Source organism: Ceratotherium simum, chromosome 1 (assembly GCF_057802395.1).
Source record: "Ceratotherium simum simum isolate JZ-2026a chromosome 1, ASM5780239v1, whole genome shotgun sequence".
NCBI lineage: Eukaryota > Metazoa > Chordata > Mammalia > Perissodactyla > Rhinocerotidae > Ceratotherium > Ceratotherium simum.
The window spans coordinates 11,356,205-11,379,789 of NC_141900.1; the positions used below are offsets into that span (position 1 = coordinate 11,356,205).

At 42.9% G+C, this 23,585-nt stretch overlaps 1 protein-coding gene across 3 annotated transcripts in view; it reads left to right on the plus strand.

The window, feature by feature from the left end:
- Window positions 1–16,314, plus strand: part of LANCL2 (LanC like glutathione S-transferase 2) — a 76,980-nt gene extending 60,666 nt beyond the window's left edge. For all 3 annotated transcript variants that reach the window (XM_087434073.1, XM_087434049.1, XM_004438374.3), the window contains 3 exons: window positions 671–847; window positions 10,564–10,636; window positions 13,672–16,314. In XM_087434073.1, the coding sequence (XP_087290199.1) occupies window positions 671–847; window positions 10,564–10,636; window positions 13,672–13,787 (366 nt within the window). In that variant the 3' untranslated portion in view covers window positions 13,788–16,314. The remainder of the gene's footprint in view (window positions 1–670; window positions 848–10,563; window positions 10,637–13,671) is intronic.
- The last annotated feature ends 7,271 nt before the right edge of the window (window positions 16,315–23,585 follow it).

Below are 23,585 nucleotides of genomic sequence, written 5' to 3' on the forward strand. Positions count from 1 at the left end.
CCAGGGAAACAAAATACATGAAATGTGAAAAGAAAGAGAAGAATATTTAAAAGGAAATGCGAGGAGGTGAAACAGACAGCTTCCTCTTGCCAGGCGTTTGCCTTTCCTGAGCTCACATACAAACTGCTCAGTGGAGGCAGTGCCGTTAAGTTCTGCAACCCAGGCCTGCCTGCTCCTGAGGCTTTGGGAAGCTCTGTGCAGGCTTCCTTGTGATGGGTGCCAGGTCCTTGGGGTCTTGTTGACATGTGGCTGACCTGGGACGTGGAATATTCTTGTCCTAGATGACAGGACATTGTGGAATCATCATTCCCTTAACTGCATCCTACAAGAGCAGAAGTTTTAGAGCTGCAGGGTGTGTGTGCCGGGAAGCACAGAATGGTTTATTTGGTTTATCATCTTACCAAAGAGATCTGGTAGCTTTCATTTTAATTTTTTGAACTAAATTTTAGAATTACTTTTGTAAAACCACGAACTAGGACAGCAGAATAGATGGACAAATTGAGATTGTAAAGTACTGGAGTGTGGGGTTGCTTGTGTGTGTTTGTTTTTTACCCCCAATGCATTTCAGGTTTCATAATGCCATGCAATTTTCTAACCAGAAAGGAAAAATACTTTGCTAACTCTTCATTGAAAATATCCTTTTAAGACTGCCTTGTTTTTCATCACCCAGGTTTTTAAGGAGGAGAAGTACTTGAAAGATGCCATGGAGTGCAGTGATGTGATTTGGCAGCGAGGCTTGCTGCGGAAGGGCTACGGGATCTGCCACGGGACTGCTGGAAATGGCTACTCTTTCCTGTCCCTTTACCATCTCACACAGGATAGAAAGTACCTGTACCGGGCTTGCAAGGTGAGGACGCCTCTATCCAGACAACTGCTGAACACTCCAGAACACGCACAAAGTCCAAAAATACAGCTTCTCTCCTTTTCCTCACCTGTTTCTCCAAATGCTGCAATTTCTTCTGTTTCTTCCGGCACAGCCTTGTCCCTGGCCTCCCTCTGCCACAGTGATTCCGTCTATAAAATGGGGCGAGAGATGGAACTGAGTTGAGGACACAAGTTCCGGAGTCACACCACCTCATTAGGGTTCCTCTTGTGCAATTTATTAGCTTTGTGACTTTGGGTATGTTTCTCCTTCAAGCCTTGGTTTCCTCATCCGTAAAAATAGGGGAGAAATACTACCCATCTCCTAAATCTGTTCCAAGAAGAATTAATTGAGATAACGTGCAGATGGTCTACAGTTGCCCTCCAGCAGTTTCCCATTGCACTGCGTATACAACCCACGCTCCTCCCCCGAGTTCACAGAGCCCTGTGCGCGTGGCCCTCCCCTGCCTCTCTACCTGCATCACCTCAACACACCCTGCTTTGGAGCCCACCACACTCCACGCTACAGCCACGCTGCCCCCACCTCTCCACAGAGTGGAGCGTGCCATACTGTCCCCTTTGAACCTTTCCTTTTTTTGCTTTTATAAATGTATATTTTATTATATCTGATGTATACAACTGCATATATTTTATGTAAAGTATACAAATTAAACATACAAATCCCTCCATAATCTAGTTTCATCCCTGAGTTTCCATTTGGTTGAAATTGTACATTTCTTTTTCTTTTTTAATTGAGGTCATAGTAGTTTATAACATTGTGAATTTCAGTTGTACGTTATTGTGTGTTACCGTAGATATGCGCCCCTTCACCCCTTGTGCCCACCCCCCACACCCCTTCCCCTGGTAATCACCAAACTGTTCTCTCTTGTATCTGAGTTGTTTATCTTCCACATATGAGTGAAATCATATGGTGTTTGGCTTTCTCTGTCTGGCTTATTTCGCTTAACATAATACCCTCCTGGTCCATCCATGTTGTTGCAAATGGGATGATTTTGTCTTTTTTTGTAGCTGAGTAGTATTCCATTATATATATACCACATCTTCTTTATCCAATCATCAGTGGATGGGCACTTGGGTTGCTTCCACATCTTGGCTATAGTGAATAATGCTGAAATGAACACAGGGGTGCATAAACCTCTTTGGATTGTTGATTTCACGTTCTTTGGATTAAATACCCGGTTGATTTCAAGTTCTTTGGATTAAATACTAGGTCATATGGTATTCCTATTTTTAATTTTTTGAGGAATCTCCATACCGTTTTCCATAGAAGCTGCACCAGTTTGCATTCCCACCAGCAGTGAATGAGGGTTCCCTTTTTTCCACAACCTCTCCAACGTTTGTTATTTTTTGTCTTGGTGATTATAGTCGTTCTAACAGGTGTAAGGTGATATCTTAGTGTAGTTTTGATTTGCATTTCCTGGATAATCAATGATGTTGAACATCTTTTCATGTGCCTATTGGCCATCTGTAAATCTTCTTTGGAAAAATGTCTGTTCATATCCTCTGCCCATTTTCTGATCAGGTTGTTGTTTTTTGTTGTGGTTCAGTTGTGTGACTTCTTGATATATTATGGAGATTAACCCCTTGTCGCATATGTGATATGCAAATATTTTCTCCCAGCTGGTGGGTGTCTTTTCATTTTGATCCTGGTTTTCTTTGCCTTCCAGAAGCTCTTTAGTCTGATGAAGTCCCACTAGTTTACTTTTTCTTTTGTTTCTCTTGTCTGAGTAGACATGGAATTAGAAAAGATACCTCTATGACCAGTGTCAAAGAGGGTACTGCCTTTATTTTCTTCTAGGAGTTTTATGATTTCAGGTCTTACCTTCAAGTCTTTGATCCATTTTGAGTTAACTTTTGTGTATGGCGAAAGAAGTTGGTCTACTTTCATTCTTTTGCATGTGGCTGTCCAGTTTTCCCAGCACCATTTATTGAAGAGACTTTCCTTTCTCCATTGATGTTCTTAGCTCCTTTGTTGAAGGTTAGCTGAGCGTAGATGTATGGTTTTATTTCTGGGCTTTCAGTTCTGTTCCACTGATCTGTGTGTCTGTTTTTGTACCAGTGCAATGCTGTTTTAATTATTATAGCTTTGTAGTGTATTTTGAAGTCAGGGATTGTGATGCCTCCAGCTTTGTTCTTTTTTTTCAGGATTGTTCTGGCTATTCAGGGTCTTTTCTTGCCCCGTATGAATTTTAGTATTCTTTGTTCTATTTCTGTGAAGAATGTCATTGGGATTCTGATTGGGATTGCACTGAATCTGTAGATTGCTTTATGTAGTATGGACATTTTAATTATGTTTCTTCTGCCAATCCATGTGCATGGGATATCTTTCCATTTCTTTATGTCATCATCGATTTCTTTGAATAATGTCTTATAGTTTTCATTGTATAGGTCTTTTACCTCCTTGGTTAAATTTATTCCTAGATATTTTATTCTTTTTGTTGTGATTGTAAATGGGATTGTATTCTTGAGTTCTTTTTCTGTTAGCTCATTGTTAGAGTATAGAAATGCAACTGATTTTTGTAAGTTGATTTTGTACCCTGCAACTTTGCTGTAGTTGTTGATTATTTCTAATAGTTTTCCTATGGATTCATTCGAGTTTTCTAATATAACATCATGTTGTGTGCAAACAGCTAGAGTTTCACTTCTTCATTGCCTATTTGGATTCCTTTTATCCCTTTTTCTTGTCTAATTGCTCTGGCCAAAACCTCTAGTACTATGTTGAGTGAGAGTGGTGAGAGTGGGCATCCTTGTCTTGTTCCTGTTCTCAGAGGAATGGCTTTCAGTTTTTCCCCGTTGAGTATGATGTTGGCTGTGGGTTTGTCATGTATGGCCTTTATTATGTTGAGGGACTTTCCTTCTGTACCCATTTTATTGAGAGTTTTTATCAGAAATCGATGTTTGATCTTGTCAGATGCTTTCTCTGCATCTATTGAGATAATCACGTGGTTTTTATTCCTCATTTTCTTAATGTGGTGTATCACATTGATTGATTTGCGGATATTGAACTATACTGTGTCCCTGGTATAAATCCCACTTGATCATTGTGTATGATCTTTTTAATGTATTTCTGTATTCGGTTTGCCAATATTCTGTTGAGGATTTTTGCATCTGTATTCATCAGCAATATTGGCCTGAAGTTTTCTTCTTTATATTGTCCTTGTCTGGCTTTGGTATCAGGGTGATGTTGGCCTTGTAGAACGTGTTAGGAAGTGTTCCATCCTCCTCTATTCTTTGGAATAGTTTGAGAAGGATAGGTATTAAATCTTCTTTGAATGTTTGGTAAAATTCTTTGGAGAAGCCGTCTGGTCCTGGACTTTTATTTTTTGGGAGATTTTTGATTACTGTTTCATTCTCTTTACTTGTGAGTGGTCTATTCAGCTTCTCTATTTCTTCTTGATTCAGTTTTAGGAGGTTGTATGAGTCCAAGAATTTATCCATTTCTTCTAGATTATCCAATTTGTTGGCATATAGTTTTTCATAGTATTCTCTTATAATCCTTTGTATTTATGTGGTATCCATTGTATTTTCTCGTCTTTCATTTCTAATTTTATTTATTTGAGCCTTCTCTCTTTTTATTTTAGTGAGTCTGACTAAGAGTTTGTCAATTTTGTTTATCTTCTCAAAGAACCAGCTCTTTGTTTCATTGATCCTTTCTACTGTTTCTTGGTTTCAATTTAATTTATTTCTACTCTAATTTTTATTATTTCCCTCCTTCTGCTGACTTTGAGCTTTGTTTGTTCTTTTTCTAGTTCTGTTAGGTGTAGTTTAATATTGCTTATTTGAGATTTTTCTTGTTTGTTAAGGTGGGCCTATATGGCTATGACTTTCCCTCTTAGAACCGCTTTAGCTGCATCCCATATGAGTTGGTATGGTGTATTTTCATTTTCGTTTGCCTCCCGCTATTTTTTGATTTCTTCTTTAATTTTTTCAATGATCCATTGGTTGTTCAGTAGCATATTGTTTAGTCTCCACATCTTTGTCACTTTCCCAGCTTTTTTCTTGTAGTTTTTTTCTAGTTTTATATCATTATGGTCAAAAAAATGCTTGTTATGATTTCAGTCTTCTTTTTTTTTTTTTTTTTTTTTTTTTAAAGATTTTCTTTATTTATTTTCCCCCCAAAGCCCCAGTAGATTGTTGTATGTCATAGCTGCACATCCTTCTAGTTGCTGCATGTGGGACGCGGCCTCAGCAGCGGTGCGTCGGTGCGCGCCCAGGATCCGAACCCGGGCTGCCAGCAGCAGAGCGCACGCACTTAACCGCTAAGCCACGGGGCCGGCCCGATTTCAGTCTTCTTAAATTTGTTGAGGCTTGCTTTGTTTCCCAACATATGGTTTGTCCTTGAGAATGTTCCATGTGCGCTTGAGAAGACATGTATTCTGCTGTGTTTGGATGGAGTGCTCTGTATACATCTATTATGTCCATCTGGTCTAGTTTTTCCATTTAAGTCCACTATTTCCTTGTTGACTTTCTGTCTGGATGATCTATCCATTGATGTAAGTGGGGTATTAAGGTCCCCTACTATTATTGTGTTGTTGTTAATATCGCCTTTTAGGTTTGTTAATGGTTGCTTTGGTGCTCCTGTGTTGAGTGCGTGTATATTTATAAGTGATATGTCGTCTTGGTGGAGCATCCCTTTTATCATTATATATTGCCCCTCTTTGTCTCTCATTACCTGTTTTATCTTGAAGTCTACTTTGATATAAGTATGGCAACACCTGCTTTCTTTTGTTTGCCATTAGCTTGGAGTATCATCTTCCATCCTTCACTCTGAGCCTGTGTTTGTGTTTAGAGCTGAGATGTGCTTCCTGGAGGCAGCAGTTCGTTGGGTCTTGTTTTTTAATCCATCCCGCCATCCAGCCACTCTTTTTAATCCATCCACTCTTTGTCTTTTGATTGGAAAATTCAATCCATTTACATTTACAGTGATTGTTGATATATTGAGGGCTTAATGCTGCCATTTTATTGCTCATTTTCCAGTTCTTCTGCATTTCCTTTGTTTCTTGTCCCGTGTTTTGGACTACCAATTCAGTTTGATACTTCTGTACGATGGTTTTCTTAGATTTCTCTTTATTTATCATTTGTGTCTCTGTTCAGATTATTTGTTTAGTGGTTACCATGAGGTTTGTATAAAACATCTCATTGATGTGATAGTCCATTTTCTGATGGCCTCTTATTTCCTTAGACTAAGTCAATTGTATCCCTTTCCTTTTCCTCTTCCAAGTTATTATTGTCACAATTTATTCCATCTTGTATTGTGAGTTTGTGTTTAAAGTGATGAGGTTATATTTATTTTTTGTGTTTTCCTTCCCTTAATCTTTGATGTTATAATTGTTTGCTAACCTATTGTGGTAGAGAGCTGCAATTTTTCTGATCTTGTCTACCGGTTTTTCTCCTTTCTCAAGACTTTGTATCCCCTTTCTTTTTTTTTTTTTTTCCCAAAATATGAGGGCCTTCTTCAGCATTTCTTGTAGTGGGGGCCTTGTGGTGATGAACTCCTTTAGCTTTTGTTTATCTGGGGAAGTTTCTATTTCTCCATTATATCTGAAGAATATATTCTCTAAATAGAGTATTCTTGGCTGAAAGTTTTTGTCTTTCAGAATTTTTAATATATCATTCCACTCTCTCCTAGCCTATATGGTTTCTACTGAGAAATCTGCTGAAAGCCTGATAAGCCTTTGTTGTTACTTTCTTCTTCCTTGCTGCCCTTAATATTTTTTCTTCGTCATTGACCTTTGTCAGCTTTACTACTATATGCCTTGGAGAAGATCTTTTTACGTTGATATAGTTAGGAGATCTGTTGGTTTCATTCACTTGTATTTCCAGCTCATTCTCCAGATTTTTGAAGTTCTCAGCTGTTATTTCTTTGGACATGCTCTCTGCTCCTTTTTCCCGCTCTTCACCCTCCGGAATACCCATAATCCTTATGTTGCATTTCCTAATTGAGTCGGATATTTCTCAGAGAATTTCTTCATTTCTTTTTAGTCTTAGTTCTCTCTCTGCCTCCATCTGGAGCATTTCTGTATTTCTATCCTCCAGATTGCTAATTCTGTCTTCCATATTGTCAGTTCTGTTATTATAAGACTCAAGATTTTTTATCTCCTCCATTGTGTTTTTCATCTTCAACTTTTCTAATTGGTTTTTCTTTATAGTTTCAATCTCTTTTGTGAAGAAGTTCCTGATTTTATCGAAGTGTTTATCTGTATTTTCTTGTAACTTGTTGAGCTTTTTTATGATAGCTAGTTTGAATTCTCTGTTGTTTAGATTATAAATTTCTGTGCCTTCAGGATTGATTTCTGGGTGCTTGTCGTTTTCCTTCTGGTCTGGAGATTTAATATATTTTTTCATACTGTTTGACGGCATGGATTTGTGCCCCTGCATAGTGATAGTACCTGGTCGCAGCTTCCACCTGCCACCACTGGGTGGGGGTCAGGAGCTGTGTATTCTGAGTCCGCTGTGATCTCTGGTCTCTGTAGCTGCTGGTTTTCTAAGGAATGTGCGGGTGCTCTGGCCAACCAGCTGAGCTGGAGTGTCGGGCAGGGGGACGGGCACCTTCTTTCACCTGCCCGATCCTGGGGGCTTCTTGCTCTTCCTTCGCTATCTGCTCTCCTGGGGTGCTGACTGGCTGAAGACATCCCTGCGGTAGTTCACTCACCTCTGTGTGGGGCTTTCCCCCAGGCTGTGAGGGAACTTGGAGAGCAACAGTGTTCCCATGGAGGGCTGCCCCTCTCCTCTCTTCTTGCAGAGCCACACGTCGTCCCAGGGTTGCTGTCTGGGAGGGAGAGGAGCTCTCCTTACTTCCTTCCACTTCCTCTGGAGGGTCCAGCACCTCCACCTTCAGATGTAAGGCTGCATGGGGTCTCTCAGATGTCTTTTGTGTTGTGTAAATGTCCTCTGTTGGCATATGAATGTCCTTTTTGTTGTATCTTAGGGAGGAGAGTCTAAGGGGAGAGCTAACTCTACCATGATGCTGGTGTCACCCTGAAATTCCCCTTTGAACCTTTTATTAGCTGTTTTCCTCCATCAAGAATGCCCTTCCTCTGAAATTTATATGGAGACTCCTTGCCATTCTAATATCAGCTTATGTGATGTACTTAGAGAGGCCCTCTGAAATTTCCCAAGTGAAAGAATCACTCGGTCATTCATTTTTTATTTCTGCTTGATTCTTGAGCATGTTGCATCAGTAGGATGTAAGCTCCATGATCTTATTTGTCTAGGTCACTACCCTACACCAGTGCCCAGCACCAAGTAGAAACTTAATAAATGTGCATTGAATGTGTGAAAATGAATAGCACAGAGCAAGACTCAGTAAATGTTTGCTAGTGTTTTTATTACCATACACATTTCACAAAATATAGTTATACAGACACAGAGAAAAGATTGGAAGAAAATACACCAAAATGTTTACAATGTCTCTTGATAATGGAGGCATTATTGACGACTTATTCTTTATATTTTTTAGACAGTGAACATCTGTTACTGTTATGAAACCTTTTCTCAACCAAATAGAATAAACTCTTTCCCTGTCTCAGGGAGTAGAACCCTGAGACACATACACATGCCTGCTGTAGTACCTAGACTCATAAAGAGGCACATGCGGATGCTGTGGGGCACGTCAAGAGTGCCTAATCAGAATGTTTCTGCGGGGTCAGGGTGACATCCAGGCCAAGACCTAAAGGATAACTAGAAATTTAGCAAATAGGGATGGATAAAACTGTTAAAAGGAGAGGAAACTGCTTGTCTCAAGGCCTGGAGGTATGAGGTACCCATCCAGACTGTATGAGGTTCATGTGGCCGAAGCAGAGCAGGAGATGGTCAGAGAGGTTAGGAACAGCCCAATTTGATAATTATCAGAGTAGATGGTTAAGTAAGTATGGGGAATTGGGAAAGACTTTTGGAGGGTGAGACACAGCTAGTTTTTTAAAGATGAAGAGTTTTTCAGGTGGACAGGAAGGGGTAGCCTGGGGAGAGGAGGACATTCCTGATAGGAGGATAGTTCCTGCACAGCTCCAGAGGCATGGAACAGCTCCGTGACCCTGAATGTGTGCACACCTCAGTGTTGAGGGAGTGCAGAGGGCAAAAGGTAAAGTCAGACAGGTGGGCGGAGGCCAAAGGAGGTTATTCAACCTGGAGTTGTCAACCTGGTTACACCTTAGAACCACAGAACTTTCAAAGATGCTTGGAACCACCCCAGACCACGTCAGTTAGGGGCCAGCCTTCACCGGTTGTTCTCATAACCAGCCCGTGTGAGTGCTGATCTGGAAGGGTGTGTAAGCCATGGTCAGACTCCTCCTTAGAAAGAGTGCTGGGTCACGGGAAAGAATGAGAGCGAGGTTAGGTTTCTTCAAATTGTTTAGTAATTAATGCAAGAAATGTTGAGTTATGAACCAAAGCATTGGCTGTGATAGTAAAGAGGAGAGATTTGGAAACTCTTAGGATGTTGAGCGCACAGTATTTAGTGGAGTTTTTTCACTGTGGAGAAGATGGAAATACCTGAATGTCTCCCTGTTGTCTGACTAAGAAAACGAGATAGATGGTACATCTAATACGCTAGGAGAGTGAGCAGATTTAGAGGGTAGAAAACAGAATAAGTTTTATTTTATGTGTGCTGGACTTGATATTCCTTCTGTTTATTACTGATGATTCTTTGTATACAAATGACAAAGATTAAATTAGCTTAAGCAAAAAAGAGAATTTTATTATAATGATATAAAAAACCCATTGAAGAGGCTTAAGAAGGACAGATCAGGGAGCTCAAAGGAAACTGCTGAGAGCACTGAGGTGGCGGGAGTTTTCAAGATGAGGAAGGTGGTCTGGCCGCAGTGCTTCAGGCCGTGGAGTGGACAGGGAGCTGTGGGGAGAGAGCAAAAGTGACCAGTGCAGGTTGCGTTCCCCAGAATGGCGCTAAGAGTGGCTGGGACCGGGTGAAGCTGAGTGGTTTCCTGCTGAGGCCAGAGAACAAGCCAGGGGGAGCCAGCAGATGATTCTGAAGTTCTGAAGCAGTTTCAGAGCCAGGGTTTTTAATCTGGGTAGAGCAAGCATTTCAGGTTGCTTCAGGAAGGATCACCTGAAAAGGCAGGAGGCAGGTGCCTAGAAAAAACAGAAGGGATCCGGCCCCGTGGCTTAGCAGTTAAGTGCACGCGCTCCACTACTGGCGATCTGGGCGCGCACTGACGCACCACTTCTCTGGCCATGCTGAGGCCGCGTCCCACATACAGCAACTAGAAGGATGTGCAGCTATGCCATACAACTATCTATTGGGGCTTTGGGGAAAAAAATGGAGGAGGATTGGCAATAGATGTTAGCTCAGAGCCTGTCTTCCTCAGCAAAAAGAGGAGGATTAGCATGGATGTTAGCTCAGGGCTGATCTTCCTCACAAAAAAGAAAAAAAAAGAAAAGACAAAAAGTTGTTGTTAGTTTTCTACTTCATTCTTCCCTACAACCTCCTGAGGTAGATACCACCTTATAGGTGAGGAAGGAGGCATAGAGAAATGATATAACTTGCCAGGTTTCTCCCATCTGAGAACGGGTGTCTGGAGTCCAGCCCAGAGCCCGTGCTCCTAACTTCTCTACTGCCCAAAATCTTCTTTTTCTGATTCTTGGTGACGTCTATGCAGTGTCTTATTTGTTGCCTTTTCACCAAGTGAAATCTCCACTCTTAAAAAGAAATACCTTTCTTCTTAGTTTGCAGAGTGGTGTCTAGAATATGGAGCACACGGGTGTCGCGTTCCTGACAGACCCTATTCTCTCTTTGAAGGTAAGAGTGAGGAGACAAGTCCAGTGTAAGTATCTGAGAGAGTGTCTCTGGGCTCGTGCCTCTTGGGACTAGCACTATTCCCTTCACTCTTCCTGGAGTCCTGACTCCACAGCTCTCAAATAACGGTGAGCAAAGTCGTTTACTGCTGAAAATTGTATTTTGTCTTTACCTTACCTATTTTGTGCTCTTGTGAATGTCTTCCAAGTGTTTTAGATCTTCTGTGAAGTATATATGCAGATAGGACATAGAATGTTTGCTACTCAGTAAATGGAAGAAATAGTGAGTTTACTCTCTGCATTTCATCAGTAACATTGTGTCTATAATATTGATCTATTCACAGGAAACCTAGTTATTTATTTAAATATACTTAATTATTTAAGTTATAGAAAGAAGTATGAATAACTAATATTAGTAATTAGAAATATTAGTAGTTAAAAAAATGAGAATATTGAAGAAAGTTCTGAAAAACAAGAGCAATGACAGCAAATACATTAACAGTCTGCTGCAGGCACAATCTATAGAATATAATTCAGGAAAACAAAATAGAAGTCCTGGAAAGAGACTCATGTATTTTTTACATTGTGTGTGTGTGTGTGTGTGTGTGTGTGTGTGTGTGTGTGTGTGTGTATGAACTGGATAATTTGTAACATGAGCCACAAAAATCAAAGGGCAAAGATTAAATGATGTGAGGATAAATTGATGATAACTTTTAATTACTTTAGAGCCATATCTTATTACTAATTCCAAAATAAACTTAAGATTGAATATTTTTTGTTTAAAAAATTGATTGTTTAATCAAATAATAGATAGGTGTTGAATTTAGTCAAATGCTTTTTCTGCCTCAGTTGATAAGATCATGTGATTTTTTTCCTTCTCTAGTCTATTAATATTGTGGATTACATTGGTTGATTTTCAAATATTAAGCCAGTGTTGCATCTCTAGAATAAATCTCACTTGGTCATGGTATACAGTTCTTTTTATATGTTATAGAATTTTATTTACTAATGTTTTGTTGAGGATTTTTGCATTTGTATTCATGAGGAATACTGGCCTGTAGTTTTCCTTTTTTGTACTGTCGTTGGTTTTGGTGTCAGGGTAATACTGACCTAATAAACTGTATTGAGAGGTATCCTCTCCTCTTCTGTTTTCTGTAACAGACTGTGCGTTAATTGGTGTTAGTTCCAATTTAAATGCTGTGTAGAATTCTCCAGTGAAAGCTTCTGGCCCTAGAAGTTTCTTTTTTGGGAGTTTTAAACTTATAAATTTAATTTGTTTAATAATTTATAGGGCTGTTCAAGTTATCTGTTTCATATTCGGTGAGTTTTGTAGTTTGTATTTTTGAGATATTGGTCCATTTCACCTATGGTGTCAAATTTATGTGTGTATAGCTGTGGTAGTATTGCCTTATTACCCTTTTGATGTCTGAATTGTCTGTAGTGATATGCCCTGTTTTATTTCTTAATTTATTTTTTAATCACATAGTAGAAGTATAAGCAGAAAATAGAGCATTTGTCATTATCTTTTGCAGAACAAGATCTTTCTAATATTCAAAGAAATCATAATGAAAAAATATTTCTCAGAATAAAAATTTTAGTCTTTTATATCATAAAAATGCAGTGTGTTTGCATCAGATATGAGTTAATACCTGAACTCTAAATGGAGTTCATTCAAAAATTCAAGTTTATAATGGCAACTTCAAAGCCCCATCAGGTCAAAATCTTTGAATGTCCAGCTACCTAAAGGCTAGGAAGTCATTAGATTCCTCTGCCCTCCTGTGCCTCACAGGGGCTGTTAGTAGGCACTAAGTGGATTCTTGTCGCGTGGTGGAGAGTAGCTGTACTAAGTGCCCGTGTGGAGGCCACTAGGTGGGCAGGGTTGCTGACGCCTGTGACCCCTCCTGCAAGATCTCTCTCCTCCCAAGTGCTCCAGCCAGGTGGACCTGCTGCCCCACCCCACCATTTCATTTCATTTCAGCATGGCCTGCTCTAGGGTCCCCCTCGAGGGTATAGGGTCACTCCTATCTCTAATGGGTTCTAATTGGTCAGTGGTTTTCGTATTTCTTAAATAAGCTGCTGGAACCCTTTCTTCAAACAAAAACTTATAGGGAAGGCCGGGAGCAACCCAAATGTAGGAAAACAGCTACTGACACACACAAAACACGAATGTTGCAAAAGCATTGAGGGAAGAAGCTGGATACAATAGGCTATGGACTGTGTGATTCCATTCCTATGACGTTCTGACACAGGCAGTACTAGTCTGTGGTGGGGATGATGGCAGGGCAGACTGGAGAGGGACCCATAGGGACCTCCTAGGGGAGGTGATGGAAGTAGTCCTTTGCTTGACAGGGTGTGGTTTATACAGGGTGTACATTTGTCAGAACTCAAAGAAGTACACCAAAGACCTGTGTGTGTCATTGTATGTAAATTTTACATCAAAAGAAAAACTATAAACAACAGAAACTCAAAAGGGGAGGAATTATGCTTATCGAAGCGGGAGTTAGCGTCCTGGAGGCTGGAGTGGCTGGTGGCCTCTCTCACCCCACCTGCACGAGCTCCTAGATGTCCCTTTAAAGCCCAGTGCTTGGTTCCTGCAGTGATTTGGGGTGGGATTTTGACCAAAGCAAATAAAGTTTGTTTTAAAATAACATTCTTAAAACCTAAAGAAGATATAATGCAACTTTTTGTTTGGAATAAGACTATAAAGGCTCTGAGAGAGGAAGTTTTGTACGTTGAAATATCACAATAGCAGCACCCATAAATTTTGGTAGTGATTCTGTAAGATCATCTTAAAGTTTCAAGATACAAGATTAAAGCCCAGAAACCAATTTTTTAAAAATAAGATCGTAAGAAAACTGGTATTATTACCTGCTGGGTGCTAATATAAGGATTTATTTCTTTTTTTTATAAAGTCATCTTTAAAGTCCTGAACACTGTTTCCACATGCTTATAGCCGGTAAAAGAAATCATTAAAGACCACAGTGTGTCGGACATGCCGTTCCTGCTCTGTCGTAACAGGATCCACATTTTACATTGCAGGCATGGCTGGCGCGGTTCACTTTCTCTCTGACGTCCTCATTCCAGAGACATCATGGTTTCCAGCATTTGAACTTGGTTCTTCACAGAGGGATATAAAGGTGCAAGAACACTGCTAAGAGACCTGTTTGGACCAAAAGCCACCAGATTGCTTAGTGCGTGACACAGAACCAACTGTGAATCCTGAAAGAGGGAGAAAAAAAGGAGAAGCAGACACCGTCACAGACCCGCTTGTGTTGCAAAGACCCTCAAGTTAGAGCATGAGTGACAGAAACCATCCCATCAGGGTTTTGTGACAGTATTCCCCTCACTGGTGTAAAATATGAATTCTTCACATCCAGTTCAGTGTAGTGTTGCATGTTTCTTGGTGTTTGTTGTCTGCAGGTGTAAGTTGTTCTAAATGGAAAGCTCCTCTCTCTCCGTGAACCTGGAGCTGACCGTGCCTGAGAGCATGGCATGGCCTCTTCTCTGTATATGGAGTCTAAAGTGGGGGATCTTCTATATCGACACACAGAGAATAGTCAGGTGGTGTCTCTTCTGTATCAGAAAGGTGCTCTAGGGTGATATCCTAGTGATAATGCTTTTTCAGCATTTTCTGTGGGAACCTTTCAGATGAGCAAAAGGAAAAGACCACTCCAAAAACTGAAAAGAAACACAAGAGAAAAGAGGGGGTTTCACTGGAATAGTTGGAGGGGTAAGCCTTTCCACAAGGTAGTTGAACGCTCCCTCTTTGTGTTTTGTGTTCACCTTAGTGCTTTTAAGAAGCCACAGAGGGTGCACTGCAGCTCTGCTGGGGCTCCCCACTCTCAGCAGAGGCTTCAGGCACTTGGCATGAAGTTCTGAAGGCTCCTCGCAGTCCACGGCAGCAGTGCCAGGGAGTGGGCTTCAGGACATCAGGACAACACCCAGGGGAAGCCCTTTCATGATCACAATGTAAATCAAGTAGCAGTGACCAAGCGTTGGCAATTCTAGAGTCTGTGTATGTTATCAAAACAGGCTGCGCCTCAATTTTATCAACATTATGGCTTATTGTTATAAGTTCAGTGGCTGCAATTCCAGATATGTGATAAGCAGACAGATTCAGCTGTTCTGATGTCCCTGCAGTTAAACTTATTTCAGAATTTGGTAAGTTATCAAAGTATAAATTTGGGATTATTTTTTTGTCCACTATTTAGATGATAAAGTTTCACATTTGATGAAATGTCTGAAGCATAAAAGTACTAGTTTGCATTTATATATATGGGAAACAATGTTCTAACCAAGAAAATTATAGTATTCTCTATATGACATTTTTTGTTAAAAAAATGGGCATTAATGTGGATTAGCATAAATTTTTAGAAAAGAGTTTTGTCATCATGGTATGAGTGGTTTAGGACTTTTATGTACTTCTTATCTTGTGAGCTAAGAACTGGGTTATGAAAGACAAGATAGGTCTCTCTGATGGTCTGGTCCTTGTCTACAAGGGACAGTCTAGACATTTGTTGGCCCTAGTTTCCACTTCTTTCATAAAGGAAAAAGAAGAACATCAACGTGGAAGACAAATATCCTTCATGCAGGCAGTTCTTAGGATGTTTCTGAGCCTTATTTCTGGGGCTGACACCCTAACATGTGACCTTCGGTTTCTAAGTGATACCTCATGAATCTCTTCTTTGCAGACACTCTTGTTTCTAAGCCATGACTATTTTCTTTTAGGTTGACGACTTCTGTGGGTGTAAATCCTCCTGGTTATAGTCTAATTAACTTCTGGGCCTGCTGATGTGCTTCTCAGGCAGCCAGTGCTGTTACCTGAAGGCAGGATATGGTGTCATGAGTGAGCTGAAGGGCTCTTTGGCAGGAGAGCTCACGTGATACCAGCCCCGCTCCCTCCTCCCCACGCACCTCATCCATCCCACGCAGGACAGAGCATACAGTGCGGTCCTGCCTGCCTCACCCACAGCAGCCTTCAAGGCTTCGGCTGAAAGCTGTGCCCAAGCTGTCTCATTTCTCAGGGGAAGCCAGGGTTCCTGCCTGGGAATCACCCTGAGGCCCCCCATACAGCCTGTCTCAGCAAGAGGGAGGCAACTCGTTGAAGCTCTGATTCTGGCCACATGTCTCCAGACCAGAAACAGCAAAGGTGACTCCTAGTTATCTGGGCGTCTCACTGTGTCTGAAAAATACTTGTTAGGCTTGTTTCTGACTAACACACTGAGGGGAAGATAAAATACTTGTGGAATAAATAGAGGAGATTTTATTTACAGGGTTTTTATTACGGCTAGCTGGATTGACGCCTTCCTCCTTACCCACTAGCCGTTAACAGATGTGTAGCTCTGTGACTCTACGTGCACCAACTCCCTAGCATCTGTTACATGGGCCACTACAGAACGGTGTTCCAGCTCTCAGTCCCTGAGGCAGAGGAGAAATGGCATGTACTTCAAAGAACAGAGGACCTACAGAAGTCAGTTTAATAGTTCTAAGTGTCTGAATTCCAACCTCAGAACATCTCACAATGATTCCTTGGGTTGGTTTATGTCCTCCAAAATGTGTCTAAATTTTAAAAATATGTATATGCATAATACCATTTAAAAAATTTGAAAGAAAAAAAGTTGATGTCCACAAAAAGTATGTGAGGTTCTTTGGGTTTTGTTAGTAAAGACAGTTTTGCAGTGATGACTTGTGGGATCTTCATTTGTTCTCACCTCTCTGTCTGCCTTTGAGAGTGATATTGATTAGGAGCATTGGTCACTGTTCTGAAGATGTCATTGTTCACTTACAAATGTTGCCATTGCTCATATTATGATGCACTAAATAATTCATTAGAACAATAGCGTCAGCACTCTACACGTGCATTCTTTTTTTTATTCCAAGGCCCTCTGAAACTTGAGTCATTGAGCCTGCGTTGTGTGATAGGCCTTCACACTCACTGTCGTCCTTAGTATGACAACACTGCTGGAAGTGGGCACTGTTATTATCACTGTTTAACAAGTAAGAAAACTGATGGCCTTGCCCAGGGTCACAGCTAGAATGAGGGACAGCCAGGGTTCAGACCCAGAAGCCCGTGGGCATACTTCTACCCTGCACACAGCACCTCTTCCCCTCCATGGCCGATACAGAAGGGAGGAAACAAGCGTGGGAGAAGCCCTGTGACTTGATCAGGAGCATGTGACTAGGAGATGGAGGAGCGGGAACTCTTCAAGGCCTCTTCCTCTGTCTTTGTCACCTGTGCTACTCCACCGCCTTCGTGGCTGGGAGGGACCCTCTAACCATTTGTTGCAATTAACTTCATAAGGCAGTTGCACATCTGTTACTTCATTTGCTAAATCCACATAAGCAGCTATCCAACTTGAAAGTCCAGTCCACTTTTACAGACTGCCCTTACTCCATCCCAGGCTCTTTGCTGTGGCTTTGAGGGGCCTTTGTTTTCGTGGACCTCAAGTCTGGCACAAGGCTGGGTGTGTAGTGGGGATGGGGGCATGGGTGGTCTTCAGGAGTCTATGAGCCCACTAAATTGTGTGCAAAGTTTGATGTGCATATGTTTATGAATATTTATCTGGAGAGGGTTCCTAGTTTTCATCAGAGCTTCCAAGTGGTCTATGACCCAAAAAGGGTAAAAGTGTCAGGTTCTGGGTAAAGAATGGATGTTGGCAAGCTGGGCTTCAAAGCAAGGAGCAAGGCTGCTGTGGAAGATGGACATGGCAAGGGTATCTGGCGTCAGGAGGCAGCCTGCTCATTTAGGAAGACCCCCACTGCAGTGGAGGACACCATCTGCAGGTCTTGGTTTTTCTACATCACACTGCCTTGAGGAGAGCCAGATGTCGATTCCACCATGACTGTCACCCCCTGATGCTATCAGCCTGCTATTGAACTGGCAGGTGGCCCTGGAAGGCTGTGTGGCATCATTGCCCCCCTCATCAGAGCAAGGTTGCAGGCTCCTTCCAATCCTTGTTTTACCAAGACTCCAGCTCCCTGGAGTTAGATCCCTAGAAGCACTGGTGATCCCAGATGGCTGGAGCTATCATGAGGGCCAGTCTGCTTCACAAAGAGCACTGCCCCCATTTCTTCTCCCACTTGGAGACAGGAGGCTTGATTCCTTCATTCAGCAAATGTTTATTCACCTACAGTGCACCAGGCATTGTGCTAAGTGCTGATAGTGAGATGATAAACTAACACCATGGATCCTGTCCTCGTGCAGCTCACAGTCCAGCTTGAAGAACACCTGCTGGGAGGGAGCAGCCTAGAGCTCAGACGCAGGGGAGGCCCTCCCTTGGCAGGATCTCAGACAGCTCCTCTGCAGTGTAGGGTGGGGGCAACAAGCCTCCTGGGTGCAGAATGCTTTGTGCATCTTCCAGGTGGTGATCGCAGGTGATCAGTCCAGCCTTGCAGTGTAACGCCCTCTGGCATGAGGATGAGGCTGGTCCTTGTCATCACAGAGCATGTGTAGTAGAGGTTAAGAGCAGAGATGAGGAATCTGAATGCTTGTGTTTACCTCTGAGCTCAACCTCTTGTGTGAACTTGGACAAGCAATTTCCTAAGCCTCGGATTTTTTTCCGATAAAATCAGAACAACCTTATTTGGTCGATGGGAGGATTAAAATGAAATAAATGGAGAAAGTATCTAGCACACGTAAGTGCTCTGTACTGGAGGAGGTGAAGGTGTTCGTGTAGTGTTTTTATGTGAGGAAACAGGCTCACTCTCCTAAGTAGTGGCATGAAAACCCAGAGCTGTACAAAACCACCTGCTCACCACGATCCGATAGCCCAACTCTGCCTGGCACCCCAGAGCTTTCCGCCAGCTGTATGTGTGTGCGTGCATGCATGCGTGTGCACGTGGGTGTGCGTGCTTCTTGCCATCCTGAGGTCCTTAAGGGGAAACGATGTCACGGGAGCAAGGAGGAACCAAGCCTCAATTCCAAGCCTCTGAAATCTAAAAGTTCAGAGAGGTTGGGTTCTCCGCTCCTCTGGCCTGTTCTTAGTTTAATGCTCCACGGAGATCTTCCCGGTCCTGTACCATGTAGACTCTTGTGGCTTTCACAGGATCAGCCACCAGATGCAGAGCTGGTCACATGTCAATAGGGAGCTTACCCCACTCTTTAAAGTATTGCCCATAAGAGAATAAAACATGTACCCAGCCGCATAATCACACATCCACCCACAATCCTAAACATTGCCAGCTGTTCCAAGAACTGATGGGCCTGGCCTTTCAAACCATTTCCTCATGGAGGCCATAGGGAAGTTATATACTCTATGCTCAGCTGCTGGGAACTAAAAAGGGGACGGTGAACAAGGACAGTCCAGCTCTGCTGGGCCCCCCAAGGCGCCCCCCGCGGCTCTACAGTAGCAGGAAGGAGGGCCATGCTCCCTCTCTGCAGCTGAGCTAAATGTTCTGAGACCTTGTGTGCCTTAAAAATGTTTTTGTTCTGCCTTGACACTTAACTCATAGATTGTTTACAGAACTCTGGACTGGAAATCACTTTTCTACTGAAATTTCAGGGCATCGCTGTTCTGTCTTCTAGCTTCCAGTGTTGCATCTGAGAACATCATAGCTGCTGTGATTCCCGCTTCTTTGTGCATGATCTGTTTTGTGTGTGTTTGCTCTGCAAGTTGTAGAATTTTTTTTCTTTTTGTCATGATAATTGGCCTAGGCTTGGGTTCCTGGTGGGCGCTTCCAATCTGGAAACTCATGACTTTCAATTCTAGGAAATTTTCTTGAATTATTAATGTTTTTTCCCCTCTCATGTCCTTTTCTTTTTCTTGAACACCTATTATTTGGGAGTTAAACCTCCTAATATGGTCTCTAATTTTTTCTTTTATTTCACACTCCTTTGTCCTTTTGCTTTACTTTCCAAGAGATTTCAACTTTATTTTCCAGTCCTTCTATTGAGTATTTCATTTCTTTATTTCCAAGAGTTTTTCTTATTTTTAGGGTATCTTTTATGTATATCCTCTTATTTCTTGGTTGCAATATCTTATCTCTCTGAGGATGTTAATTTATTCAACAAATAGTCATGAAGTGCTTACTCAACACCAGACACTATTCTAGGCACTTGGAATCCATCAGTCAACAAAGATCTTTACCTTGTAGAGTTTGCAGTACAGCAGGGAGAGACAAACAATAAACATAATAAGCAAATTTTCTCATATGTTATAAGGTAATGAAGGGCCAGCCCCGGTGGCCTAGTGGTTAAGATCAACGTGCTCTGCTTTAGCGGCCCAGGTTCAGTTCCCAGCCATGGACCTACACCATTCGTCTATCAGTGGCCATGCTATGGCAGTGGCCCACATACAAAATAGAGGAAGATTGGCAACAGATGTTAGCTCGGGGCGCATCTTAGCAAAAAAAAAAGAAAAATTATAAGGTAATGAATAATATGGAAAAAAAGATACAGTAAAGCAGAATAAGAGGGACTGACATTGGTGGTGAGAATGCAGGTTACTGTTTTAAACAGGACGATCAGAGTAAGATGAGAGACAGTGACATTTGAGCCAAGACTTGAAGAAAGTAAAGATGTTGGCTGCACAAATATTTGTGGAAAGAGCACCCAGACAGAAGGGATGCCAGTGTAAAGGCCCTCAGGTGGGAGCATGCTGCTCGTGCTCAAGGAGAAGCGGGAAGCCTGGTTGGAATGGAGTGCATGAGGAGAGGGGCGGAGGACAGAGAAAGGCTAGGCCTCCGGAGAAATCATATAGGGTTGGAATGCCGTTAGTGGGAGTTGGGCTTTTACTGTGGGTGAAGTAGAGAGCCACTGGAGAGTTTTGAACAAAGGAAGGACATTACCTGATTTATGTTTCAAAGGGATCATTCTGAGAGAATGCAGGGTAGAAGCAGGGAAACCAGAAGACTAGCCCACGAAAGAAATGATGGCGGTGACTGACTCACCTGCTCTAGTTAGTTAGCAGTGGAGTTGGTGAGAAGTGGTCAGACTCTAAATGTATCCTGAAGCTAGAGCCAATAAGATTTCCTGACAATCAGGTACAGAGTATGAAAGTGCAGACAAAGATGGCTCCAAAGTGTTTGGCCTGAGCAGCTGTAAGGGGGGAGTTGCGGGAAGCTGAGATGTAGAAGAGGTCAGGCAGGAAGACCAGGGCCCAGTCTTCAGCACATTGAGGTTGAGATGACTAGACATAGGAGTGTGGAGTTTGGAGAGAAATCTGGGATGGAGCTGTCACTTGGAGTTATTTGCATACTGATGTTATTTAAAGCCAGGAGACCAGATGAGCTCCCCAAGGAAGTGCGAGTCAAGAGGACAGGGAGAGGGCCAAAAACAGAGCCTTGGCCATGCCAGCAAGGAGGGTGAAAAGAAGCAGTCACTGGGGTGGGGACATGTTCTCCTGGAAGCCAGTGAGGAAAGTGTACATGTGTGGAGAAGGGAGTGATGGACTGTGTCAGATGCTTCTGATAAGTAGAGAAAGACTAAGAACTGACCTAGAGATTCAGCAGCCTGGAGATCGTTGGTGAATTTGTCAGCAGTATAAACACTTTAACGGGGTTTTGTTGCAAAAGAGAGGAAAGAAATGGGGCCATAGATGGTAAGAGAAATAAGATCAAGAAAAAACTTTTAAGTTCAGAAAAATAACACCATGTTTTTGTAAATCGATGGGCGTGATCCACTGAGCAGTTAAAAAAAAAAAGTAGAACAGCAAGGGGGAGGTGCGAGTGACGTCTTTAGGTAGGCAGAGGAGGTAGAAGCTAGTGCCTGAGCGGAGGATCAGTGCTGAGGGACTTGGATATTTGACTTCGGTTAACAGATGGGCAGGGGTGGGTAGGTGGGGAGCTATGGAAGTTCTCTTCTGATTTCTTCAATTTTCTCAGTGAAGTAGGAAGTGAAGCAGCATCTGCTGAGTAAAGATGGAGGAGGAGGAGGTGTTGGGATTTGAAGAGAGAAGAGAAAGTGTGACTATTGCACAGGAGAATGGGAGAATGAATGAGTGGCTTTCCAACTTCAGCATGCTCAGAAGTCACTTGGAGGATTTGTTCAAAGACACCTTGCTGGGCTAGTGCCTGATGCAGTAGGTCTGGGGTGGGGCCTGAGAATTTGTTTTCTAACAAGTCCCAGAGTGATCCTGATGCTGCTGTCTGGGGACCCCACACTTGAGGACAACATACTTTTGGTTCTCCTCCTGGTTCCTCTGGTCACTCCAGAATGGCTCATCTGGACGCAGGGTGCCTGGAAGTTGGCATGACAGCATCAAGGGCCACGTGGTCATGAACATAGGTGAAACCATTTAGTGGGTTGTGTGTTTTTTCCCAGCCACGTTGACCTTGCTTTTTTTTTTTCTTTTTCCCTATTTATTTATTTATTTATTTTGTGAGGGAGATCAGCCCTGAGCTAACATCCGTGCTACTACTACTCTTTTTTTTTGCTGAGGAAGACCGGCTCTGAGCTAACATCTATTGCCAATCCTCCTCCTTTTTTTTTCTTCCCCAAAGCCCCAGTAGATAGTTGTACGCCATAGTTGCACATCCTTCTAGTTGCTGTATGTGGGACGCGGCCTCAGCATGGCCGGAGAAGCAGTGTGTCGGTCTGCGCCCAGAATCCGAACCCGGGCCGCCAGTAGCGGAGCACGCGCACCTAACTGCTAAGCTACCGGGCCGGCCCTCACCTTGCTTTTTAGTTTAGTTTATCTGAACTGCTTTCTCCATGTTGTTTGGCTTTAGTTTTTATCTTTCATATTAGAGAGTCCACCAGTTATGTGCTGCAGAAGGCTGCACCGAGTTGTGAGGGGGATTGAAGCTGATTGGAAATTCTGGTCCATGCGGTAAGTTCTGGCTGGATCTTTCAGTTAGGGAACTGCCGGGGTCAGTTTCTAGGGCCCATCAGTTCCTGCTGAGCTGACCTCCAGTGTCCTGCCTGCAGGTGGCAGGAGGGAGTGAGGGAAGTGAGCTGGGTGGGCACCTTCACTAAATGACACTCCGACCTCCAACTAGATCTAGTGTCCTCTGGGCCCAAGAACAGAACTCTTTCCAGAGAAGAAGCCTCCATTTTTGCGCTGGGAAGGGGGTGCGCTGTGACCCTCCTGGGTAGGTGGGGGAGGCATCTGGAGAACCGACTGATGTCTAAAGCGAGGTTGACCCAACCTCCTCACTGCCACCCAGAGGTCCTGGGTGCTGCCCAACCCACAGCCTCGGGCTGGGGCTAGGTCACTGCCAGACTGGCTCCTGCTCTCCGTGCTGTGGGCTCAGGGCTCCCTTCCTCCCACCTGCCTCCCTCTGCTCAGTCGCTGGTCACCCTTTCCTCTGCTTTTTGGCTTCCTCAAAATGTGTGGCTGCTTCCTCCCTTCTGGATTCCATGCTCTCTGTGGGAATTCACTTGGGGGCATGGCTGCACTCCAGCAGACCTTGGGAGGGAGCCCAGCTGCGCTCAGCCCACCCTCACTCTCCCGGGCTCCAGGCTGGGTTTGAAGGGCCAGGAAGGGTGGGTTATTTTTGAGCCCATAAGGATTTTTCGTCTCTGCAGTTTTCCTGGGACTCTCAGTAAGCTGTACTGAGCACTACCCAGACCGAAATCATCCCATATGAGCAGAACTGAAGCATCCGTTTACTCAGTTATCAGCATCACTATTGTGTGCTGAACAGGCACGAGTGAGGAGTGGGTGCTGTGCCACGCTGAACATCCCCAGACTTCTCTGGTTTTTTGAACTTTTCTAACAAACAAACATTGAATTATCTTGCTAACATCTTAATTTTTTGATTTTTTCTGATATGGAAAGCCTGTTTATTTTTGTCAAATGTAAAAATTCATAAATGAAGAATGTTAAGTGTTTACAAAACAGCATAGTTTCTTAATTGCTTTTCCATCACAAATATTAGCCATTTCTGGAAGAACAGACTTTGGAAGTCAACAAGAGCAGAACTGAGGTGGGTGGGGGAGGAGAGAGGAGAGAGGGAATGGGGCTGCAATAGCCTGCAGTCCAGCTGTGCAATAAAGCCACCCTCCCCCCCAC